Below are 27,846 nucleotides of genomic sequence, written 5' to 3'. Positions count from 1 at the left end.
TTTTTAGCGGTGATATTTGAAATTTTCGCAACACTGGAGCCGAAGTGAAGGCACACACGCTTATTTGTGGCTACCCAAAATTGAGTCAAAAGTTACCCAATTTCGCAAAAACTATACCTACCCAAAATTGAGTAGAATAGGTATTACGCAATTTTGGGTAAATACGTTTTTCGCAAAATTTGAGTAGAAATTACTCGTTTTTGTTGACACTTGTAAGCGAGTGGAAATTACTCATTTTTTCATTGAATATGGATAGATTTTACGTCTCTATGATTTCTCAACAACTAAAAAGAAAACTAATAGTTTTACAAATTTTCATTTATTTTTAGACGCAGTATTGTCTTCAAATTGTTTAGTTTTATGAAATAATTTCTGTTTTCACATAAGTAGAGCTTAAGCACTCCGGCAATTTTATGCACCGTTTTGTGAGCTATATGTTTTTTTCGTTTTGTAAATTACAATCGTGAAGAATTTTCACTAGTGTTGGAATTTGTATGACGAAGACGGAGAACGTTTTAAAATATATGTCTACAGCATTTCTGAACTGTTTTTTAACACAACAACACCATCAACAATGACACAGTATGATCCAATTTTAAACGTTTCAGCATCACAAACTAGATGCGGTACTCTATTTGCAGATACCAAGTAATCAGTCAGGTTCTGAAAAATCATGTAATTGATTGAATAGCGCCTAGTGGATTGATAATTTCGTCTTAATACCTGAGTCCACTGTATGACCGGAGAAAATAGTAGCTCCTCTGGAAAATTCCAGCACAGACTAACAGACAGGACACTCAAATTAGATTCTTCAATCATTTTAACGGTCATTTCGAATATTCCTTTATTTGGGACAGTACTCACATGTGTCATGATGGCGCCACGTTACCCTATCAAAAACATCCTGTCTGTCATCTAGACTGTGTTTATTTTTTTCATTTACCAACAGAGTTACCATTCATACAGAATTACCTATAATGTATTGATTTGTATACGTCCATGCGAATTTCATGCAGGATACAGATTTAATACATATTGCCAAAACTATATACATAATTGTGCCTACTTCTCATCCTCCAACGCAAGACAAAATCGAACCCGTTTTGTTACATTATTTACTTGCTTCTGGTCTGCCGCCACTTAATTTCACAATAAAAAATAGTCTAGATGAACAACGTTGAGTCAAATAAATGGTTACCTTCCAACATCGCGAAAAAGTTAAATATATTATCAACGTAATCCAATAATTTATTGTGACGATTCATTTTCAAATATTTTGATGAAATCAGGCATCCCTGCAAGCAGCTGATCGGTGTTGACAAACGAGGGGAAACCAACTAGTAAAAAAAACTTTTACATAACACAAGGGGTGTACAAATAGTAAATAGTTCGCGCAGTACAATATAGGTGGAGCTAGTGCATAAAGAAAATTTTTTTTTATAAGAATTTACTCATACTGTCATGTCTGTTAGTCTGTGATTCCAGGTCTCCGATCCGGATTTGTTGATCCCTTTTTAGACAAACTTGCAAAAATACAGAGAAATCCTCGCAGAAGCTAGCTCTACTTACCAACTAGAGCCTCATACGACTCACTGTCCCCTAGATCTCTGATTTTTTCCATTTTGAGCAACTTTAAGTCTTCAAAATTTCAAACATGAAAATGTCGGATGAAGCTAATTCTACTCAGTGAAAGTTTTATATTTTACTCATTTTTTGACAGCTGGTCACAGTTTTCGAAAATGAGTACTTTTGATTCAGCCACTGAGTACCCACAAGTAAGCGTGCAGACTAACAGACAGGACACTCAAATTAGATTCTTCAATCATTTTAACGGTCATTTCGAATATTCCTTTATTTGGGATAGTACTCACATGTGTCATGATGGCGCCACGTTACCCTATCAAAAACATCCTGTCTGTCATCTAGACTGTGTTTATTTTTTCATTTACCAACCGAGTTGCCATTCATACAGAATTACCTGTAATGTATTGATTTGTATACGTCCATGCGAATTTCATGCAGGTTACAAATTTAATACATATTGCCAAAACTATATACAGAATTGTGCCTACTTCTCATCCTCCAACTCAATACAAAATCTAACCCGTTTTGTTGCAATATTTATTTGCTTCTGGTCTGCCGCCACTTAATTTCGGGTGAAAATTAGCAACACAATCAAAAATAGTCTAGATAAACAACGTTGAGAAAAATTTATGTTTACCTTCCAATATCGATAAAAAAGTTAAATATATTATCAACGTAATCCAATAATTTATTGTGACGAATATTTTGATGAAATCAGGCATCCCTGCAAGCAGCTGATCGGTATTAGGTTTTTTACCGTCACTGCTAACCTCAATCGGATGAACACTTTTTGACAGTCCAGCAGTACTGTTTGTAAACAGAAATTTCTTTTGTTTGTTTATTGACAAATTGGATCAGACTATTTACGGTCCGCATCGCCTAAATAAAGTTTTAAAACATTTGTTCACGATTGAATACGGTTCGTTTTTGATATTTATTAAATAAAAGTGACTAGTTGCAAAGTGTGAAGATGATTGTTTTAGATGTGCTCTTCGATTTTTGTTTAAGCTTGTTTGTAAACAGTACCGCTGAACTGTCAAGGATGAATACTTGTTCATTTGTGTCGTCACGATAAAAAACCTAATTGACAAACGAGGGGAAACCAACTAGTAAAAAAACTTTTACATAGCACAAGGGGTGTACAGATAGTAAATAGTTCGCGCAGTACAATATAGGTGGAACTAGTGCATCACGAAAAATTATCTTTATAAGAATTTACTCATACTGTCATGTCTGTTAGTCTGTGGTGAAGGTATTGTATTTGATTTTATCAGAATTGGATGCCTGGAAGTTGAAAAAGAAAATTGAATCATAACAATAAACATATTTGTGAGGTTATAGAAAGATATTTACATATATTTTTAAGTGTTTCTTTTTAGAAAAAGCCTGTATAAGATGTGGAATCTTCGTTGTATTTTGTTACTTATTGGTGGATAATATTCTTATCTTACATCTACCACTGGTTTGGATACATTCAATACGGCATTTTGAGCATGAGAGTCTACCTCATTTAGAATTTCCACAACATGTTCCTCACTGCCGGTTTCTGAAATTTAAGGAATAAGTCAATTAACAAGTGTGGACAAGAATTTTTTTCAAATTTTACCGGATTTGGTTTCGACTAAAGAAACGACTACTCTTATTAACTGGAAATCAGCAACTAACATTATTCTTAGTATCATTATAAGAAAACCACACAAGAAGCTTCCAGTCCAGATCCAAGGAAACGTTGCTACGAGGTAGTAGTTTTTATCTGGTAGAATCAAGTCACTGTGGTGGCGTAGTGAGAAATAGGTTATCATATGAGCACAACTCACTTCTCCATCGATAGTAACTTTTTTAAATTCTTCGCAAAATTTTGCTAACGCGTTACTGCTCAATGTGGCACATACGAATGCCGAAATTCCACACACCATGAAAAATATTAATGAAGGAAACACGATTCTCCATGGTTTAGAAATGATACTGTAAAAAACAACATATATGTTGAACTGTGCTAAGTTGCTTTGTCATATAACCTTCCAATGCCCTCTCCACCAGGACCATGCATAACATATATTGCCAGCCAAATAACACTGATCATTGCGTGGAATAATGGAGTAAATACCAAATACTCACAAAAGTCTTGATTACTCCATGTACTATTAAATTCGTCGATGATGTCTGTAAAGAAAAAGTTGTACTAGAGAATCAGAAATAAAAAAATTGGATCGAGTGGTACGTTTTCAGCAAGGGGTAAAAGGAACATGGAAAGAAATTATGTGGTAAGCAAGGATGTCAGTACAAAACAAAACAAAATACAGGGTTGTAGCCGCCAGAGCCGCCCAAACAACTTTTGATATGTTTGTTTTAGCAACCTGGGGTCGCTCTAGATCAGACTCCAATCGCGTAGTTTCGCTTTGAAAATTTTCTCGGGTCGCACTACGCATCCATGCGAGTTTGTTTTTTTTTTCATGAGTTGTTTAGGGCGCGTACCACGTGTTCGTTTTACCCGGAGTCAGAGTCGCCCGCGTGCAGGTTCAAAAACGAAAACGGTATAAGAGACACAACCGATCATAATTACATTAAAAATTTATAAAAATATTCTTTTTTCCTTTTATGGGCTACTCTGACCGAGGTGGGGGTTGCAAGACTCCGCACTTTCCATTCCATTTTGCCTTTCTCTATAGAAAGGTATTAGAATTGCTGGAAAAACCGACTTGCGAACGGAGCCTCGGAGACCCATAGTGTTATATACCATTCGACTCAGTTCGACGAGATCGGAAAATCTCTCTCTCTCTCTCTCTCTCTCTCTGTGTGTGTGTGTGTATGTGTGTGTGTGTGTGTGTGTGTGCTTTTCGAAGATATTTGAACGCGCTCAATTTTCTCAGAGATGGCTGATCCGATTTTAACAAACTTGGGCTCGTTTGAAAGCTACCGTCGGACCATTAATCAAGTTCGAAGATCAAATGGCTGTGACTTTTGGTTCCGGAGATATAATTGTATAAGTGACGTAACCGACAAAACACCGCTCTAATGTATATAATTTTACCGCTCTAACGTATATAAGGGTGCCAATATTTTGGGATCACCTCTAAATTCGTGAAGCGCTACTGTTCAAAAGTTTAAGCACCTCTAAAATTAGTCCTCATGCAAAATTTGAGCTAAATCGGACATGGGTAAGGGGTGCTGCCCAGCGGTTAAAGTTTGAAAATTTTTGATCTTGAAAAAGCACCATAGGGGAGAGTACACAAAATTTCCGAAATTGAAATTTTTTTTGATTCCAAAAAGCTTAAAATTTCATGAAACGTCGAGATTTAGTGTTATTTCGAAAAAATATTTTTTCGAAAAAATTGACTTTCATATGGTGAGTTCTCAAGATATATGAAAATTCCATTAAGTGGACTAAGAAGGGTTTTTTTTAGATTAGCATCACTCTTCTCATACAAATTGGCAACGCAAATGTCAAGCACTAGTTTGGAAAAATGATGCTGACTGTGTGGCATAAACACTGAAGCATGCTTTTGTGAACTACTCTAATCAATCTGAATCAATTGGTGTCAAAATTAGTATCCAAAATTATTTAGTAAAAGTATGACATATATTTTCATGAGACTGTTATGAAAGAAGAGAAAGGCATTATCACACCACTAGGTGGATTAAGAAGGGTTTTTTTTGTATATTTTTGCATCCGCACAGCAGGATATAAACGATGATTGATGAGTGAGTGGAGCACTAGTGGGAAGCTGAGTGAAAGCAACGAATATTAGTACCAAGCATTTTACAACACAACCTAAGAGAGAGCTACACTCATACATACATACATACATACATACATACATACATACATACATACATACACACACACACACACACATACATACATACATACATACATACATACATACATACAAACATACATACATACATACATACACGAGGCACCAAAAAAATTTAAAAAATATGACTCACTTTTTTAGAGATGGCTGAACCGATTTTCACAAACTTATACCGTTTTCATTTATAAATCAGAGCAGCCCGAAAGCTGACCCAGAGTCGCCCAAACAACGTTTGATATGTTTGTTTTAGCAACCTGAGGTCGCTCTAGATCGGACTCCAATCGCGTAGTTTCGCTCTGAAAATTTTCTCGGGTCGCACCACGCATCCATGCAAGTTTGTTTATTTTTTTCCTTTTTTCATGAGTTGTTGTTTAGGGCGCGTACCACGTGTTCGTTTTACTCGGAGTCAGAGTCGCCCGCGTCTAAGTTCAAAAACGGAAACGGTATTAGATTCAAATGAAAGGTTTAATCATAAATCAAATAAACATAGATTTCCCAGTGTAATACTAATGTAGTTGGGAAACCCGTGACAGCAAAAGCACCGTCTGGTGGAGAATGGGTGCGTAAATGCTCCTAAAATGCATGCATAAAGTTGCCTGCGCATTTAACAAAACCACAGTAGCTAATGGAAAAAAGTACACCCGTTTCTCACTAGAGGTGCTGTTAGTGTCACCGTACAGTTGGAAATCTATGTTTATTTGATTTATGGTTTAATGGTGCCATAGCCTGCTATTAAATATCATTTGGATCCGATTTCCGGTTCCGGAGTTACATGGTAATATGTAAAAATTAGAGAAAGAGTGTGCACTCAATTTTCTCGGAAACGGCTTAACCGATTTTTACAAACTAAGATTCAAATGAAAGGTCTTATAGTTTCGCAAAAACATTTTATCCGGATCCGATCCGATTTCCGGTTTCGGAACTAAAGCGTGATAAGTAGAAAATTACCAATCTCATTAGTATTTGTTCACGCACGATGGTCAAAACAGGAACAAATCCCATAAAACTTTCTGATAAATTATTGTAGTTTGCAGAGTTTGTTAGTTTGTGGGCATAAAAACTTAATTTGGCACTACTGCTCCCCATTTTTCCTGTTCCGGAAGCACCGAAAGTGGTGAAGAAAAACTCCAAAAATAGAACTCACTTCGATTTTTCTGCGATGCTTGAACCGATTTTCACATGTCTTGATTTAAATTAAAACTCATATTATCTTTGAAGCTACTGTTAGTTGTAACATTGATAAAAAATTATAGCTATTTTATGATCAGTACGTCCAAAAGAATAAACGAATGTCAATGAATTGAAATTCATTTAAAAAATATGAAATTTTCACATCCCGTAGTATAGTAATACCGTGCCGGTGATGTATTGATGTCAATAATAATAATAATAATAATAATAATAATAATAATAATAATAATAATAATAATAATAATAATAATAATAATAATAATAATGATAATAATAATAATAATAATAATAATAATAATAATAATAATAATAATAATAATAATAATAGTAATAATAATAATAATAATAATAATAATAATAATAATAATAATAATAATATTAATAATAATAATAATAATAATCTTAATAATAATAAAAATATTAATCCTACTACATGTTTTATGCTGCTGATTCATGCTGTTTAGCTTGACTTACATATGCAGAAGTTTCAGATGCGCAGGTTCGCTTCGTTTGTTAAATTTCGTTTAATTGATTTAATCGAAATAGAGCGTGAAATAGCAAGTCCAGGTTTAACTAGGTTCAAGACTGTTCCAATTTATAGGTTATATTTTTTGCTGGCAAACAAACCAACTTCGGCTATATCGGTCATTACTATATCGGTCATTCCTTCAAGATGGCCAAATCGATTTTCACAAAATTATAGGTTAAAAGAAAAAGTCTTACCGTTTCATACGGAATTCCTAAATTTGTTGTGGATACTACTTGCGGTTCTGAAACTACAGGGTGAACAGGATTTGTAGAGTTTGTTAGATTAAGAACGAAAAAACTTTCCTATTTCTATTCAATGAACAGTAGTTTTTGCGAATTCCACAGTAATATTTATGATGTTATAAGTAATATGAGAAAGGCATCATTACACCACTAGGTGATTAAAACAGGTTTTAGAATATGAAATAACGTTATGGGAAAACATGTTATTTCGCTTAAAACATGAAATCGGAGTTATAACATGTTTCAAATCATAATGTGAACATGACATTAGTTTATACCCAAAGAATGTACAAGATTGAAAAAAAAAATTATTCACAGAATCTTTTAGTGATATTTTTGAAAATATAAGTAATATAAGGAAGGCATCATTACACCACTAGGTGGATTACAAAAGGTTTTTCTTTAGCTCTCAAATAAGCGATTCCAAAAAACAACTTTATTGTTTTCCAATAAAAAAGATAAAAACTAAAAAAACAAATAAAAACTAAAAAATTAAAAATTAATCAACAAATTCAAACTTGGGCCAATTTTTTCTTTTTTGTTGAAAAAGAAGCCTTAGGGGATCCTGGCAAAGTTTCAGAGTGGAAAGATTAATACTTTCGAAGCAGTGAATTTTTTAACCACGGCTCGCCTGCACGGAGTGTACCGCAGCGCGACTCAAGCCTCGAAAACAGTCGAAACCAGGGCTGGTGAAAGAGGTGGGTACGGTGGGTAGTACTACCCACCCGAAAATTTTCAAGGTGGGTAATTCCCCCCTGAAATTTCGAGAGAAAAACAATAGTAATATTGTTATTATTTATAAAGTCAAGCATATTTTTATTGTAACTAAGAATAAATAAAATCAAAATTATCGAGGTAGAGCAAGGATGTAAAGATATTCAATAGAAAGGTGAGACGTGACAAGAGTCATTTGAGCAACCAAAAATCTTTTAGAAACCTTCAGCCAGAGGAGTTTAGCTTTAGCATCTCATCAATGCAAATCACTCGAGTCTCGTGTGTGCCGGAAAGTACCTTTCTAATCATTTATTATCCGGACCGGCACAAGAAAAGTTACCAGAAGTTGTCACTTTCTGTTTGCGACAGCATTCTCATACACAATGAGTTCTTCACTGTATGGATATTTTTTATCAATCTCTATATAGCTGTAAGTTCATCTCCTCTGGTAGAATGTGAAAGTTAAGTTACTAAAAGATTTCTGCTTGCTCAAATGAACCTTGTAACGTCTTACCTTTCCGTTCTATATCTTCGCATAAATAAAATCACTCAACATCCTTTGACGTAGGTCTACGCCTTTGTTTTCGATACCGGAGTGCAAATTCAAAATACAGGAAATAAAACCGTCCAAACAGTGGTCAATTTCCGAATATCTACATATCAACCATTATTTAACTAATTTTCAATATCATTACAGATACTGCGTTCAAATATATCTACGCATCGATTCGAGTAGATAAATCCATATATTTAAGGTAACTGGTGATTAAAATTTCAATTCAATTTGCATTTAAGAAAATCGCTCACACAAAACAAGATTCGACTTACACTCTGTGCGGTTCGATCAAAAATCAAAAAATCCAGGTAAACATAATTTTTTGAGCAAAATGTAATTGAAATGTTATTGTATTTTTTCGATACCATACTTATAGAATGATTTGCCCATGGCTTCAAAATTTGTTGATGGTACTTTCCTTTCCCAGATAGTCGATGTTAATTATACCTCGAGCATCTAAAAACTGACGTCATGATTGTTCTAGCTACATGTTACATTCTCGGCTGGCTTTCCCCGTCTGAATGCTGATATGACTCCGAAAAATGATGGATCCATGTTTCGTCCACTGTTTCATACCAACGCACGAAATTCTTTTTCTTTGCGACTAAACAGTGCCGATATTGCTATTATTCGATTGTGAGCGAACGAGGCACCAATTTGGAAAAGATCTTTGTCATACCAAGATTTTCGCGCGAGTTTATTCATCTCAGCACATCTAATCTCACAAACTTTGATTTTGCGTTCATTTATGGCGATTTTCAAAACTTGTTAATTTTTTTCCAGATGAATGTTTTATTTCGCAATGTTCCAAATCGGAATACCACAAATCTTTATTTTTCGTGGATCCTGGTAACATTTCTCATACCATTTCTGAGCTGGCTCGGTTTTCTCATTTTAGAAAGCAATGTTTTATCAACACACGGAATTCGTTATTACCATTTTATTTTTCAAAAATGAATATGTAACCGCCCTTATTCTGAATAACGACGTATTGATTTTTCGATCGAATGTGGTTCGATCGAATCATAGCTACCTTTGATTTTGCTAGCCTTATGGGGAATACAAATGAAATACGAGGGAAAAAACGATACGACGTTATTCAGAATAAGGGCGAACGTCCCTCATATGGTAGGTGCGATTGACGAACAAAATTGACACATGTCATCTGAAGGTTGGTATTTTCGAAAAATGAGGTTAGTTTGATATTACAAACGTCATCTCTGGCTCAGTCCCGGAAGTCAGTTTTGAACAATATGTTATAGATATAAGCGGTTGTTTGTAGATTTGTTTTGTGCGCCGTTCGATTCTCGCCAGACACATTTTGATCGAAAATTCTTAAAGAATAATTTTCGAAAATTCGCAGACACAAATAAGTTTTTGCGGAATACAAAAGACTGCTACCTTAATGTTCAAAACTAATATTGGCAGTGATTTTGAAACTAGCTGGGTAGTCCTACGCCAACAATTCGAACAACCCCACAATAGTTTTATGTCGTATTTAGCCCTTAAATACGCAATTTTGTTTCAAAATAAAGTACAGCAAACTGTTCAAACTTCTAATTTACGCGATTCATATAAAGTTATGTCGAAAGAAAAAATTATAAAAAAATCGATCGTACGCTTTTAAGGGATAAATATGTATTATTTCAATAATATCGTTTCCCCGGTACGAAAAATACCCACCTGGACACAACATGTTTCACCGGCCCTGGTCGAAACGGTATATTCAAATGGCTGTACCGGTACTGAACCGATTTGAATAGTTTTGATATCAATGAATTTTTTGGACTGTTTAGATTAATGTTGTTCAATACTTGATTTTGCAACAACTTTAATTCGAGTATTGGTAAATTTGGTGAACTGAAAATGTCGGGTCGTCAAATGGTGAGATAACTAAGTCCTCACAAGTCCCTATCTCATGCCTTCCCGAGCGTCTATGATGACATTTGGTCAATAGAACGGCGTCGACTGGGTGCTATCGCCTTCTGCGTTAGTAGCAGAATGAGAGGGTGCGAAATGGCTTGTAGGTTGAAGCCCATCCTAAAGTGCAATGTTTATCATAGTATATTACAACATATAATTCTGTTGTTTATTACACCATGTATTATTATTATTATTTTTATTATTATTATTATTAGAAGAGCGTAGCTTACACTGCGACATTAACTGTTATATTATATCATAGCATATTGTTTCATATACTATCGTTTTACACTATTTTATGTTATTATATACTATGTTGTATGCTATTATACTGCATTGCATTATATTATATTATATTTTATTATATTATATTTTATTATATTATATTATATTATATTATATTATATTATATTATATTATATTATATTATATTATATTGTATTCTATTATATTATATTATAATGTATTGCATTATGTTGTATTATATTATATTATATTATAGGGTTTATTATGAGTAGTACTACGTACCTTGTTTTCCTTATAATGTATCATTTTTAAGGTAAACTTTTAACTAACTATCAAGGTCGTCACAAGGTGAGCTTGGTCCTCACTGGTTCCTGTTTCATGCCTACACGTGTGTCTGTGATGACAATTGCTCGATGGAATGCGTTGATGGCAGAATGAGAGGATGAGAAATGACATATAAATTCAAGTAATATAATATCATAGCATATCGCAACATATCATTTTATTCATTATTTTATTTATTATATATTTCATTGTACTATATTAGATTTGTTTCTTACTTACTGTTTTCATTATTATTTTCATTGTTATTATTATTTATTTGTCATCAATAATAATAACATATATTATTTTTATAGATGTGGATATTATTATTCTTATTAAAAGAGAAATATTCTACTTCCTGCAGTATTGCGAAGACAGAAGAGCATAACTGACACTATACATTAACTGTTGTTTTATATATTGTTTTATAATATACGAGGTCTGTTCAAAAAGTTCCCGGAATTTTTTAATTGCGCGCGTCTGGAGAGTCCGGTGGTCAAATTTTTTTTCTATTGTGTTGGTACATATGTCCCTAATGTATGGTGAAATTTTCAGCTGTATTCATTGTTTACATTCTGTCTTGTAGCGGCTGGTGTAGACGTGTTTTTTTGAGCTCGGCGATTTTTGTTAGTTTAAACAATGGAAGCATTGAAGAGTCAAAGAATTTGTATTAAATTTTGCGTGAAAAATGAAATAAAGTGTAACCAAGTGTGCGAAATGTTACAGAGAGCCTACGGTGAGTCTGCTATGAAAAAACAAGTGTTTACGAGTGGTATAAGCGTTTCCAAGATGGCCGCGAAGACGTTGAAGACGACGAACGCTCCGGTCGACCCAGCACGTCAATAATCGATGAAAATGTGGGAAAAGTGGAATAAATGATTATGGATGATCGCCGAATCACTGTTAGAGAAGTTGCTGATGAAGTTGGCATATCATATTTTTTCAAATGTTTTGGGCTTCGTTCCAAAACTGTTAAATTTTGATCGTGATTTTTTGGCTAAAAACAAGACTTTATTCATGCCCCAACCTCCTTATTCACCAGATATCGCTCCGTGTGATTTTTTCCTGTTCCCAAAGTTGAAGAGACCCATGAAAGGACAGCGTTTTTCATCGATTGAAGAGATAAAGGCAGAATCGCTGAGACTGCTACAGAGCATTACAAAAAGTGACTATCAGGGGTGTTTCGAAGACTGGAAAAAACGCTTGCATAAGTGTATTATATGTAGGGGGATTACTTTGAAGGGGACCATATAGATGTAGACGAACAAATAAATATTTTTTTTAGAAAAATGAGAATTCCGGGTACTTCTTGAACAGACCTCGTATTATATTATATTGTATGACATTGTATTACTAAAATATTATTAATAAAATATATTATATTATAGTATATTATGTTATATTATATTATTTTATATTTTGTTTTTATGTTATATTAATTTCATTACACTGTTTCATTGTATTTATCAATATAAAACATTTTGCACGGAGGCGTAAAGGGTAGGGAGCATCAGGGCATCGGACGAATTGATGACTGGACGAGGGATTGTGGATAGCCAGCCCAAGTCACTTGAAGGAAACTTGTTTCCTTCTGAAGGTTTGAAATGAGTTTGACGCGCCCTTCTCAAACAAACCATCAGGCGGGTTCAAGCTTGTATAGCGATATGCTTCATCCATGCACTGGATATTATGGTTGGAAGAGCATCTTTTACTCCCGCGGAATACGAGTAAGTGACTCTACTTACATATCCGCCCAACCCCTTTTATTCGCTTATCGGTAACAGCTATAGTAAGAAGGTGAATGGATGAGTCATATCGGGGCTACTGTAAGTCTACCCGCATCCACTGGCAAGTCCTTGAACTGATGGTTGCTTCACTTCACATCACATCACATCACATTTGGTAAACTGAAAATGTTGGAGCAAGTACTGCAAAATAACCTAAGCATCGCAACAAAAACTGTTCACAAAAACAGGTGATTTTTTGAGTCACGCTACTTTGATTCCGAAAAATTGAAGTAACTCGATCAAATCAAGAAGAAGGTGGCTACTTCAGCAGAGCTGCTCAAAATAAAATTTCCTACAATTTTGCTGTGAAGTGCAATAATTATAAATTAAATTAAGAAAGTTAGATTCCAGATTTCAATACAAACATGGACCACCCAAATGATCTTTTATATCAAAAGATGCACCAGTTGAATACAAACAACTTTCGGGAAGACACCAACTACAAAAAATAATATTTTATAACGAAAATAATTTTGTCTCGCTAATTTTTTGTTTCGAACCACTATGCAATGTGAACTATTACTATTACGTAGTGTTAGGGTGAAGAAGCTCTAGTAGTATGGTATAAGCTACAAAAAACTGGTTGTTTTTAAGCCATAGGTTGCAGAAGTAAATATGATGACAAAGTTGGTCTCTAACAAACACACTGAATCAAAAACATATTTGATGAATCAAATATTCATTAGTACAGCTTACATTAAATACATTCTCATGCAATTTTTTTTTTGTAGAATTCATAATTTCAATTATGTTCAACATTCGATTCGCGTGAAGTTTGCGCTCTTTTATTTTAATCTACGTGCGGATTTCACATTTTTTGTAACAACCCTCAAGGAACATAATTTTTTAGGATAAACGTTTGTTCGTAGCTCATCGTTTTAGTTTCATAACAGATCGGCTGAAAAGTTCGTATCGTTTCTATGAGAGGGCGCCACTAGAATTAAATCCATACCATTTTCAGTTAGTACCAACCTTCAAAAGATACGTGTATAAATTTGACAGCTGTCTGATTATTAGTTTGTGAGATATTGCATTTTAAGTGAAGCTACTTTTGTTATTGTGAAAAAAATGGAAAAAAGGAATTTCGTGTGTTGATGAAACACTACTTTTTGATGAAAAAAAAATGTCGCCGATACCAAAAAATGGCTTGATGAGTGTTATCCAGACTCTGCACCGGGCGAAGCAACAATTCGTAAGTGGTTTGCAAAATGTCGTACTGGTCATATGAGCACCGATGACGATGAACGCAGTGGACGTCCAAAAGAGGCTGTTACCGATGAAAACGTGAAAAAAATCCACAAAATGATTTTCAATGACCGTAAAGTGAAGTTGATCGAGATAGCTGACACCCTAAATTCAGTCAGCTGAGTGAACTGCACGCGATGAACCGAACCCAAAGCGTGGAAAGACTCAACAATCGGCCGGTAAGGTTATGGCGTCTGTATTTTGGGATTCGCATGGTATAATTTTCATCGACTACTTTGAAAAGGGAAAAACCATCAACAGTGACTATTATATAGCGTTATTAGAGCGTTTGAAGGACGAAATTACAAAAAAACGGTTTCATTTGAAGAAGAAAAAATGATAGGAAAAAATATTACATTTAAATTTTTTGACTTTAGGGTTTGGATTTGAAATGAACATGAAAAATGTTTTGGTGAATGCATTTCTTTATTATATATTAACGCTTAAAAACAATTAATTTAGTTTTGATGACAAAACACGAAATATCTCATGTTGAACGCAAAATCGAATCCATTGTTGGCGTATTACCGGATCTTTTGGAAACCGAAAAAAGTCAGGTTTGGATAGAAATGCTTAGTGCGACCACTAATTTAACAATTTACCACTAATACCACCACTAATTTAACAAATCTTGTTGGGTTACACTAAAAAGAAAAACGGCTTGATGTTTATTTTAATTACACAGTGCTGCCACTGAACATTTATTACCAATGAGATTGAAAAAAAGTGAAACATTCTCCGAAAATTTTCATTTTCATTGGTGAGCTAAAATTATACATTTTAATAAACTTGTTCTCTGATTTTCTTTATACTTGGCATCATTGCTCGCGTACCCTGCAAAAGTTTTTTCTTTTCACAATGTGCAGGTAGCAACATCAAAATCAGCCAATCAGAAACTGGTCCATTTTGGAACAAAAGCAGCCCCCCCAGATGTCAGGTCTTGTTTCATCAAGACAATGCACCGTGTCACAAGTCGATGAAAACCATGCTGAAATTGAACGAATTGGGCTTCGAATTGCTCTTTCATCCACCGTATTCTCCAGATTTGGCTCCCAGTGATTTTTTTCTGTTCTCAGACCTCAAGAGAATGCTCGCTGGTAAAAAATTTAGAAGCAATGAAGAGGTAATCGCTGAAACTGAGGCCTATTTTGAGGCAAAGGACAAATCGTACTACAAAAATGGTATCGAAAAGTTGGAAGATCGCTATAATTGCTGTATCGCCTCTGATGGCTATTATGTTGAATAATAAAAACGAATTTTGGCAAAAAAATGTGTGTTTCTATTAAACGATACAAACTTTTCAGCCGAACTGTTATCTCTATTGTTAGGGAATTGTGTTGTTGTATATAGATTCAGCGAGAATGCCATTTATAGATAAATAAGTTATTATATAAGGATAAATGGCGTCATTCCATCGATAGAACATTGCATAAAACCTTGGCATTACATTCCTTTTGTGGGGTTTGACATTTCTGTTTCAACTGACTTCGAAGCCGATTCTTAACGAACATAATAATTGAATGTACTACGATCCTATACTGACACTAAGTACTACGCTAAGACAAGACCTGACAACTGGCTTCTTATTCATCCTTCCGAATCATCCTTCTCGTCATTTTCGCCCTGTGGAATAAATACCAACGTATCGGCTACAGTGTAGCCATATTTACAGATTTTTTTATTAACTATGATAGGAAAAAATATTACATTTAAATTTTTAGACTTTAGGGTTTGGATTTGAAATGAACATGAAAAATGTTTTGGTGAATGCATTTCTTTATTATATATTTACGCTTAAAAACAATTAATTTAGTTTTGATGACAAAACACGAAATATTTTCATTTTCATTGGTGAGCTAAAATTATACATTTTAATAAACTTGTTCTCTGATTTTCTTTATACTTGGCATCATTGCTCGCGTACCCTGCAAAAGTTTTTTCTTTTCACAATGTGCAGGTAGCAACATCAAAATCAGCCAATCAGAAACTGGTCCATTTTGGAACAAAAGCAGCCCTCCCAGATGTCAGGTCTTGTCTTAGGTACTACGATTCTACTGATACTAAGAATCTATTCCATGGAGTTCAGTTCAAATTTCTGTGACCTTTTTAATATCGCTTACCCTAACAAAACTAAGCTCTCGTTTTGTCCTTGCACAAACACAACATACCAACTATCAAAAGAACGAACGAACGGCTCTGGAGAACTAGTTTTCTCAATAAAACTTCTTTAAAATTAACTGTTTCGCCCGTCTCCACAACGAATGTGCCCTTTTGATTGTTACTAGACCATTCAACAATTCTAGTTAATAGGTTCGTAGTTGAATGTTATGCTGTTTGCATATACTGCCCATACTCGCATATCAGTCCCATATCGATTTTCGCCAATTTTGAGTTAGCTTGAAGAATGAAATCTATCCTCCAGAAATTGCAATGAAAATTGAGGGGCCGTTCAGTAACATGTGAAAAAATATCAAACGATGTCTGTCCCATATGCAAAGTACCCGCATGTCAGTCCGATTCAGTGCAAATTTCAATAATTTCATTTGTTACAATATTGGAATAGCAAAGGTGTATTACCGATATTTCATGTAATAATACCACGATTTAGCATTAGATAGCACAATCTATATATATATATATATATATATATATATATATATATATATATATATATATATATATATATATATATATATATATATATATATATATATATATATATATATATATATATATATATATATATATATATATATATATATATATATATATATATATATATATATATATATATATATGTTGGAGACGTGACCATCCCTACAACCCAATAGTAATTGCTGGGCTCACTGGTGGCAGCCCGACTGTCACTCAGTTGATGCACCGACCAGCATCCGGTCTATGTGTCAGAATCAGAATGTAATATGTAGTAGAATAAGTAACACGCGTTTTTATCTCTAACTGTGCGTCTATTAATAAAGTCAGTTTTTAATGTTTGGGTCGTGTTATATTCATTATCGGTCACCTCCGAACACACCCACAACAGTGGCGACGAGGATTTAAGTTAAATTGGCGATCAGAAGCTAATCTTCATCACCCACGAGGAAACGAGAAGCATGGCGGAATCTAACCTCAATCCGGAGCATCAGCAACCGGGAACCGGCTTACCTGGCGGTCCACAGCACCCGGGAATGCAGCAAAACCATCTGCGTCATTCAGCTCCATTTTTCAACGGTCCACCATCATCGCAACAATCAGCGAATAGCAGCTCATCTTCTACAGAAACCACCTACCAGCTCTTTCAGCAGCTTATGCAACAGCAGCAGCTATTCATGCAGCAGCAGCAACAACAGCTAATGCAGCAGCAGCAAGATTTCTTCCGGAGTGTCATATCATCGATCAATGTTCAGGTCCCTCCAAACCCTGAAATGATTCTCGACTCACTGGCGAACAACATCAAAGAGTTTCGCTACGATCCGGACGGAAACATAACCTTCGCTGCATGGTATGGCAGATACGACGATTTGTTCGAGCAAGATGCCGCACGGTTGGACGATGAAGCGAAAGTCCGCTTGCTCATGCGGAAACTAGGATCAGCAGAACACGAACGTTACGTGAGTTATATCTTGCCGAAATCGCCAAAAGAATACAAATTCAGCGATACAGTGGAAAAACTGAAAACTCTTTTCGGCGCTGCTGAGTCTGTCATCAGTAAACGGTATCGGTGTCTACAGGTAACCAAACAACCGACCGACGATTATGTTACGTACGCTTGTCGAATCAACAAGACTTGTGTTGAATTCGAGCTGAGCAAGCTGTCCGAAGAGCAGTTTAAATGCTTAATGTTTGTTTGCGGACTAAAGTCAGAGGGAGACGGCGAAATACGAACGCGGCTGCTGGCGAAAATCGAAGAACGTGATGACGTCACACTAGAGCATCTTTCAGAAGATTGTCAGCGATTGTTGTGCCTGAAACGGGACACGGCAATGATCGAGTCATCAGCATCAACGTCATCAGTGAATTTCATCAAGCGAAAACAGCAGTTTTCAAAACGTCAACATAAGCCACCAGTGGAGACAGCCGGACCAGACAAGAGCAAAAATATTCCCTCTACACCCTGCTGGTACTGCGGGGGAATGCACTTCGTTCGAGACTGCACTCATCGGAGCCACAAATGCAAGGACTGCGGCAACATCGGACATCGCGAGGGATATTGTTCCTCTGCCAAGCGAAATTTCAAGACCAGCCGAAACAGAAAGCACCCAGGATCGTTAAAAACAAAAACCGTAAGTCTCCGTATAAATACCGTCGATCAAAAGCGCCGTTTTGTTAAAATTGTACTGAACGGTGTGAAGGTGCGTCTACAGTTGGACACGGGGTCTGACGTTAGCATCGTATCGAAACGCTTGTGGGAGAAAATAGGTAAACCACCCACTGCACCAGTAAATGAGCTAGCCTCAACAGCGTCAGGCGACCGATTGCAGTTTTTGTTTAAGTTCAGCAGTCTAGTGTCTTTCAACGGTGAACAACATCACTGTCAGTTTTACGTGGTCGAAAACCCGCTTCATCTTTTCGGAATCGATTTGATGGAAGCATTCGGTCTCTTTTCATTACCCATTAACATGTACTGCAACAACGTCAGTGTTCCTGCTATCACTTTGCAGTCACTCAAAGCGGCATACCCGAGCGTATTTAGAAACGAGTTAGGGTTGTGCACGAAAACAAAAGTGAAATTGGAACGGAAACCAGATGCAACTCCAGTTTTTCGTCCGAAACGTCCAGTGGCTTATGCAGTACACAGCACGGTTGACAACGAACTTGACCGACTGGAACGAGCAAAAATCATCACACCGGTAGACTTTTCGGACTGGGCAGCACCCATCGTTGTTGTCAGAAAAACGAACGGGTCCATTCGCATTTGCGGAGATTACTCTACAGGTCTCAACAATGCACTGCAACCGCATCAGTACCCGTTACCGCTACCGGAGGAGATTTTCAACAAGTTGGCTAATTGTACTGTATTTAGCCGAATCGACCTGTCGGATGCGTTCCTGCAAGTAGAGGTTGACGAAAGTAGTCGTGATTTATTAACCATCAACACCCATCGTGGACTCTACCGGTACAATCGTCTGCCACCGGGAGTCAAAACAGCACCGGGAGCTTTCCAGCAACTTATCGATACAATGCTGGCAGGTCTTCCTCATACGTGTGGTTATTTGGATGACGTCGTCGTTGGTGGTGTCACTACTGAGACACACTGGGAAAACCTTCGCGCAGTGTTTCAAAGAATCAGCGAGTTTGGATTTACCATCCGAGTGGAAAAGTGCATCTTCGCTCAGCCTCAAATCAAATATGTAGGTCATCTACTTGACCGCAATGGCCTTCGTCCGGATCCAGCAAAAGTTCAGGCCATTAACGAAATGCCACCGCCCACTGATGTATCTGGTGTTCGGTCCTTCCTTGGAGCAATTAATTATTACGGAAAATTTGTTCCTCGTATGCGCTGTCTGCGGTATCCTCTTGATGAGCTGCTCAAAGCGGATGCGAAATTCAAGTGGACAGCAGAATGCCAGGCGGCATTCAACAAATTTAAGGAGTTGCTGAAATCTGACCTACTGTTGACACACTACAACCCTGCACTTGATATAGTGGTGTCGGCAGATGCGTCGTCTATTGGTGTTGGTGCTACTTTGTCACACAAATTTCCGGACGGCACTCTCAAAGTTGTATACCACGCTTCCAGAGCATTGACAGCGGCAGAGAAAAACTACAGTCAGCCCGATCGTGAAGGACTTGCGATAATTTTTGCGGTGACCAAGTTTCATAAAATGCTGTTTGGTCGTCGCTTTCATCTTCAGACAGATCACGAGCCGTTGCTGAGAATCTTCGGTTCAAGGAAAGGGATTCCTGTTTACACATCGAACCGATTACAACGTTGGGCTCTTACGCTGTTGCTTTATGAGTTCACCATCGAGCACGTTCCGACAGCGAAATTCGGCAATGCTGACATACTTTCCCGTCTGATCAGCCAGCACGTCAGGCCTGAGGAAGATTATGTGATTGCTTCGGTCTCTCTGGAGAATGACTTAAGGTCAGTTACACAAGATGCATTAACCGTTCTTCCTTTAAGTTTTAGGATCGTACAACAGTCTACACAGTCCGATCCTATTACCAAGGCAGTTTATCGTTACCTCCTTGATGGGTGGCCTAAAACCGTTACCGATGCAGAGCTCAAACGGTTTTATGCTCGACGTGAATCTCTTACCACGGTACAAGGCTGCATACTATTCGGCGATCGACTGGTTATACCATCGCCCCATCGCAAGCGTAGTCTTCATCAACTTCATCGTGGCCACCCTGGAATTCAGCGAATGAAGGCGATTGCCAGGTCATATGTTTATTGGCCAACTCTCGACAGCGACATTGTTGATTTCGTCAAAAACTGCCGTCAATGTGCGATGGCTGCGAAAACACCGCCGAAGTCAGCGCCGTTGTCATGGCCTAAATCAACAAAACCGTGGCAGCGCGTTCACCTTGATTATGCTGGACCGATCGACGGGGAATACTACCTGGTTGTCGTAGACTCTTTCTCGAAATGGCCTGAAATTGTGCAGACGAGAAGTATCACTACAGCCGCCACAGTGAAAATCCTCAGAGATCTGTTCGCTCGCTTGGGAATGCCAGAGACACTGGTGAGTGATAATGGATCCCAGTTCACCAGTGCAGAGTTTCAATCGTACTGTACGAACAACGGCATCGAGCATCTTACAACAGCACCGTTCCACCCTCAATCGAACGGTCAAGCCGAGCGATTCGTGGATACGTTTAAACGATCGATTAAAAAGATTAAGGAGGGGAGAGCGACAATGTGTGATGCTCTCAGTACATTTCTTCAGACTTACCGGAGTACACCTTGTTTTTCTTCTCCAGACGGCAAATCACCAGCAGAAGTTTTGTTCGGTCGTCCGATTCGTACTAGTTTGGACCTGCTCCGTCCACCATCCGATCGTGTACATTTGGAACAATCGAGTGAAATTCATCCCTTAAAGCGACAATTCATCGTTAAGGATACGGTGTATGCAAAAGTATTCGTCAAGAACCAATGGCACTGGGTTTCAGGAACAGTTTTGGAACGTGTAGGTCGTGCAATGTACAACGTTCAGCTCGAGAATGGTAAGCTTATTCGGTCCCACATTAATCAGCTTCGAGATCGTACTGATTCTGAGAGTCGCAGAGTACCAGCATTGACAGATAGAACGAAACTTCCTCTCAGCATTCTACTCGATGCTTGGAACCTTCCGGCTCGTTGCACACCAGATCCATTAGCACATTCAACACCAGTAGCACCCATTCCAAGCTGCTCTAGTTCGAGACAGTCGTCAGTACCAAATACCTTGTTGAGAAGGCCCACATTGTCATCGGAGTCTTCGTTGTCAGCATCGTCTTCGTCATCTTCGACAACGCCAAGTTCAACATCCGAATTTCAGTCTGCTAATGAAGCCGACTCAGCTGTACAGGTTCCTCGCCGCTCTTCGCGTGTACGAAGAGCTCCGCAATGGTTCGATCCCTATCAGCTGTATTAGAAGGGGAGATGTTGGAGACGTGACCATCCCTACAACCCAATAGTAATTGCTGGGCTCACTGGTGGCAGCCCGACTGTCACTCAGTTGATGCACCGACCAGCATCCGGTCTATGTGTCAGAATCAGAATGTAATATGTAGTAGAATAAGTAACACGCGTTTTTATCTCTAACTGTGCGTCTATTAATAAAGTCAGTTTTTAATGTTTGGGTCGTGTTATATTCATTATCGGTCACCTCCGAACACACCCACAACAATATATATATATATATATATATATATATATATATATATATATATATATATATATATATATATATATATATATATATATATATATATATATATATATATATATATATATATATATATATATATATATATATATATATATATATATATATATATATATATATATATATATATATATATATAAATGGATGTAAGTTTGTATGTTTGTAACGCGATAACGTCGGAACTACTGAACGGATTGCCATCAAACTTGGCACAGGTACTTCTTGTATTTCAGAGATGGTTTAGGGAGTATATTTATAGGGGAGGGAGCGTAACAAGTGTCATAAAAAGGGGGGGTCATGGAAAAATTCATATAACTTGACCAGAATCGATACGTTTTGAAGACCGTAGAACCATTTTTCATACCTTAGATATGCCTATATGGGGGGTGGATGTAGCAAGTGCCTTTAAATAGGGGGGTGTAATGTTTAAAACGGCATAATTCCGAAACTACTAAACGGATTGCCACCAGACTTGGCACATATACTTCTTGCTGTTCTGAGATAGTCATAAGCGTATTTCTATGGGGGGAGGGAGCGTAGTAAGTGTTTTTAACAGGGGGAGCTCATGAAAAAATTTGTCTAATTTGACATGAATCGATACTTTTTTAAGACTATAGAAACAGCTAGCTTATATTAGATATGATATGAGGGGTGGATGTAGCAAGTGCCTTTAAAAAGAGGGGTGTATGTTTGTAATGGCATAACTCCGGAATTACTGAACGGATTGCTATCAAACTTGGCACATGAACTTCTTGCTCTTCATAGATGGTCATAAGCGTATTTTTATGGGGGGAGGGGGCGTAGCAAGTGTCATAACCAAGAAGGGGTCATGAAAAAATTCATATAACTTGATGAAAACCGATATTTTTTGAAGATCTTAGAAACATTTCGCATACCATAGATATAATTTAATGGGGGATGGATGCAGCAAGTGCCTTTAAAAAGGGGGAGTGTAATGTTTGTAATGGCATAACTTCAAAACTACTTAACGGATTGTTATTAAACCTGGTACATGTACTTCTTGCTCTTCAGATATGGTTTAATATTTCCATGGGAGGAGGGAGCGTAGCAAGTGTCCTTAACAAAGGTGGTCATTAAAAATATTATCTAATTTGACGAGAATCGGTACTTTTTGAAGACACTTTTTCCACAACTTTGATAAGATTATAAGGATATTCTGTTAGGAGAGGGTGTAGTAAGTGCCTCTAAAAAAGGAGTGCAATGTTTGTAACGGCATAACTCCGGAACTATTGCTGTTCAGAAATAGTCATAAAGGTATTTTTATAGGAGAGGAAGCGTAGCAAGTATCATTAACAGGAGGGGCCAAAAATATTCATAAAATTTGACAAGAATCGATAATTTTTGAAGATCATGCAAATATTTTCCATACCTCAGATATGATAGATATGGGGAGTGGATGTAGCAAGTGCATTTAAAAAGGGGGACGTAACGGCATAGCTCCGACACTACTGAACGGATTGCTATCACATTTGGCATAGCTGCTTTTTGCTCTTCAGAGATAGTTGTAAGGGTATTTTTATGGGGGAGAGAGCGTAGCAACTATCCTTAACAAGGGTCATGTAAAAATTTATTTAATTTGACGAGAATCGATACTTTTTGAAGACCATAAATACTTTTTGTGCAACTTAGGGTATTCGTGTGGGATGGATGTAGTACGTCCCTCTAAAAAGGGGTTGTAATGTTTGTAACGGCGCAACTTCGGAACTACTGAACGGATTGCTATCAAATTTGGCACAGATACTTCTTGCTCTTCAGAAATGATCATTAGGACATTTTTCAGAGAGGAAAGTGTGTAGGAAGTGTCCTTAATATGGGGGGAGGGGGTAAATGTTGAAAGGATAGAATCGACATTTTGACTAGAAGGAGGGGTTTTTGAAAATAAATTTTAATGCCCCATTTTTTATAAAACAAGAGAGTGGCAAATATTTCAAGGTCGTATTTTTCTTTGAATAATTTCAAAGGATCTGGTTCCATTTTGCCGGGGAATTCAAAGAGCTAAGGGAAAATAATCTTTATCTGTCTATGAACGTGAGTGTATTTAAGTTTCAGCATAACTACGAAACAATTAAACGAATCGCCACCCAGTTTGGCACATGTACCAAAGGTGGGAATCGATATTTTTTGAAAAGCACTGATACACTATTCAGGGTAATCATGGAGGAGATCTGTAGTAAGTTCACTGACAAAAAGGAAGTTAAATCAAAATAGATTATAAGGTTATTATGAGGGTGAGAGAGAACATGGATAGTGTAAGGGAAAATTGATCGGGTTTTACGAAAAATTGGTACTTCTTCACGAGTACAGTATATTTCTAGCAACTGAGAGAGGTTCACAAAAATATTCACAAGAGGAAGGGGAAATAAGTATTCTCAACATTGCAATGTATTGCATTGATCTGAATTGACGAAATCATTCAATCAATGTGCATCTTATTATGTAAATTGAGAAAACTGTCGACTGAAGGTGATGGAAATAGGATTACAACAACATTTGTATTAACTGAACCATTATTTTATAGGTTTTTCTCTCCGATAAACGAAAAAAATGGTTAAAGCCTTGGTAAAATAAATTATATAAAAACGTCATTCTATAGTACGAATGTAGTTATGATGTTAAACAACCTTCCGTTATAAAATAATCATTATCAGATGGAAAATTTTGAACAATTCATGATGTCATAAAATTTTTATAAAGAGGAAGGAGTAGCAAGTGATTATATCCATGGAAGCCAAAGGTATTGTAGATCGATTGTGACGAGGAAGTACGGAAGTACGTTACAAGCACATATAGATATGAAACTCGGAGATTACTAAGAAGGTATTTATAGAGAGAAAGGTGTTTTAAATGTTCCTAACAAAAGGGTTCAAATATAAAACTGTCAAAATATGTCGAGAATACCATGAAAATTATGATTATTGTGAGATCTGAGATGGGACACTGATCATTCGCAGTCTGAACATGAACGGAGTATTGTTCGATCGGGTTTCCGTCTAAGTTATGTTTCACTACAAGTGTATTTCACTAAGCAGGACAACTTCGAGAATTTTTTTCGACCTTCCCTTCACGAAACATTTTCGAGCAACGCCGGGTAATTCAGCTAGTATATATATATATATATATATATATATATATATATATATATATATATATATATATATATATATATATATATATATATATATATATATATATATATATATATATATATATATATATATATATATATATATATATATAAATGGATGTAAGTTTGTATGTTTGTAACGCCATAACTTCGGAACTACTGAACGGATTGCCACCAAACTTGGCACAGGTACTACTCGCATTTCAGAAATGGTTTAGGGAGCATTTTTATAGGGGAAGGAGCGTAGCAAGTGTAATTAACAGGAGGGGGTCATGAAAAAATTCATAGACCATAGAAACATTTGGCATACATTAGATATGACTTTACGGGGGGTGGATGTAGCAAGTGGCTTTCAAAAGGGGGGGGGGGGTGTAATGTTTGAAACGGCACAATTCCGAAACTATTGAGCGGATTGCCACAAAACTTGACACAGATACTTTTTGCTCTTAAGAGATGGTCATAAGGTATTTTTGTGGGGGAGGGAGCGTAGCAAGTGTCCTTAACAGGGAGGGTGTCATGAAAAAATGTGTCTAATTTGACTTTTTGAAAACCATAGAAACATTTTTGCATTCCGTAGGTATGATTAGATGGGGGTTGGATGTATCTTCTTGCTCTTCAGAGATGATCATTAGGACATTCTCAGGGGAGAGAGTGTGTAGCAAGCATTCTTCATTTGAGGAGGCCATGTCGAAATTTATCTTATTTAAAGATAATTGATACTCTTTAAACCCATACATACATTTTGAAAAACTCAAATATGGTTTTAAGGAAATTTGTGGGGGGTGGATATAATGAGGGTCTCTAAAAAAGGAAGTTTAATGTGAAGTTTATAGAATTTTCCATAAAACGATGCTTCTTGCTGAGTACAGATATTATTTGCGCTTCAGATGATCCTAAGAGCATTTTTAGGAAGAGAGTGGGAGCGGGTGGATAAAGAAAGGGTCTCATCCAAGGGAAGAGCAAAGTTCAAATTGTTAATATAATCGAACGTAACTCCAAAACAACTCAAACTCACCACACCTAACTAGGTTGGGTATTTTAAGGTGGGGATATTATGGGGGGGGGGGGGGGGGGGATTCGATGAGCAAAGTTCCATAACAACTCAGTAAATTATCGCCAAACTTGGCACAGGTACTTTTTACTATTCAGAGGTGGTCACGACAAGCTTAGATATTCATGACAAAGGTTTATTGTAACAAAAGGGGGGCGGATTCAGACTAGGAGAAGAGGATCTTGAAAATCTATTTTCATCTTGAATTTTTTATAAAATAAGAGAGGCGAAAGAATGTCAAGATTGTGCTAGATAGTATTGCTATCGTTAATTTCAATTGAGTAGTACTGCTATTGTTAATTTTTATGAATTAATCGTTACTTTTTGAAGAGCACAGATACTTCGTACACTACTAAGAGCTGGTCATAAGGGTTGTCATGGAGGAGAGCTGTAGTAAGTTAACTAATAAAAGGGGAGTTCAATATAAAATTTATTCTACGAGAAACGATGCATCTTGACAAATACAGATACTACTTTTATGTCAATGTAGATTAAAAGGTTATTTTAAGGGAGAGGGGGTGCAGCAAGTGCCTCAAACATGAGTAGTGTAAGGTAAAATTGATTGAATAGCAACATAAAACTACTCAGAGTATTACACTAAGTAGGACAACTTCGAAAATTTTTGTTCGGCCTTTTCTTCCCGAAACATTTCCGAGCAACGCCGGGTCATTCAGCTAGTAAATCATAAAATTCGGAAATAAAATTTTGATAGTCTTTTTCTCGACATGCCGATTTTCTTTATGGGACTGATATGCAAGTATGAGCAGCGTAAATCACGCTAAAATAATTACTGGATATTAACAACTAAGCAGAAAAACATACATTTTTCGCCTTCTGATGTATCCCGTATCAGTTTGTAGATCATATCTCTCCCTTGAAAAGTGTGAGTATCTTGCACTAATCCTTTAACTGTTTTGAAATTTAAAGAGGCTCCCATGAAGCAGTTCTGATGGAAGCTATTCTCCAGTGAATGCATGCTGAATGTAATTACTAAGCTGGATGAAATCGCAATAAGCAATATCACTAGTATGGAAGCTACAAAAATAAATGATATGGTTAAAATAATTGCGTTCAAAAGTGAATATGTAGGAATTTGATTCATACTTTTCCAACAGTAATTGACACTCCTCGAATCCTTTTCAATGAGTCGATGATATGAAAGTAAAACTGCCATTATCAAAATATTTTCACAAAGTCAACGTTAACTAGATAGTTAATACTCATATCTGCTCGATTTTTTCGATGCAGATTTTTTTGAAATAAGAATTAACCTAACGATCGTTTTGCATAGGAATTTTCGTTTTCATCGACAACATTCTCAATATGATTGTATCATTGTCCTAAAAATGTTTAGAGTTTGCTACCTGATAATCATTTATTCACTTCACTGTTTCTTCACTTACAAACCAATTCAATCTTTGTCGTTTCATGATCGACGATTCAACATGATCAATATGAGTAGATCCACCATTGATTACAATAACATCACTCAACCGAACTGACTCCGATGACTGATGACTATGTATATAGGCTTACATCAATCTTGTGCGTGGATATATTTACTGTTCTTAAAAGTTATGATCTCATCCATGGAATCGGAGTATGTGTAAGTAAGTT

At 36.6% G+C, this 27,846-nt stretch overlaps 2 protein-coding genes across 5 annotated transcripts; one reads left to right on the top strand and one right to left on the bottom strand.

Annotated features, from left to right (window-relative positions):
* Positions 1 to 337: 337 nt before the first annotated feature.
* On the bottom strand, positions 338 to 27,846 carry LOC131440576 (uncharacterized). 4 transcript variants are annotated; one of them, XR_009231409.1, is made up of 7 exons: positions 27,334 to 27,816; positions 27,052 to 27,264; positions 3,603 to 3,747; positions 3,191 to 3,549; positions 2,938 to 3,130; positions 724 to 2,868; positions 338 to 663 (listed from the first exon to the last, which is right to left on the bottom strand). XR_009231409.1 is itself a non-coding variant. In XM_058611974.1 (5 exons), exons 1-5 carry the CDS (start codon positions 27,401 to 27,403, stop codon positions 3,317 to 3,319), a joined length of 597 nt encoding a protein of 198 aa, XP_058467957.1. In that variant the 5' UTR covers positions 27,404 to 27,846; the 3' UTR covers positions 3,217 to 3,316. The 4 variants fall into 4 exon arrangements, 1 of the variants encoding a protein (XP_058467957.1); XR_009231410.1 differs by having other exon boundaries at positions 338 to 2,868; positions 27,334 to 27,569; positions 27,633 to 27,816; XR_009231408.1 differs by having other exon boundaries at positions 338 to 2,868.
* LOC131440570 (uncharacterized protein K02A2.6-like) lies at positions 16,964 to 21,975 on the top strand. Its single transcript, XM_058611966.1, has one exon. It carries the CDS (start codon positions 17,273 to 17,275, stop codon positions 21,737 to 21,739), a length of 4,467 nt encoding a protein of 1,488 aa, XP_058467949.1. The 5' UTR covers positions 16,964 to 17,272; the 3' UTR covers positions 21,740 to 21,975.

This window comes from Malaya genurostris, chromosome 1, assembly GCF_030247185.1.
Source record: "Malaya genurostris strain Urasoe2022 chromosome 1, Malgen_1.1, whole genome shotgun sequence".
In the NCBI taxonomy this organism is placed as follows: Eukaryota; Metazoa; Arthropoda; class Insecta; order Diptera; family Culicidae; genus Malaya; species Malaya genurostris.
This window is presented reverse-complemented; position numbering and strand designations above follow the sequence as displayed.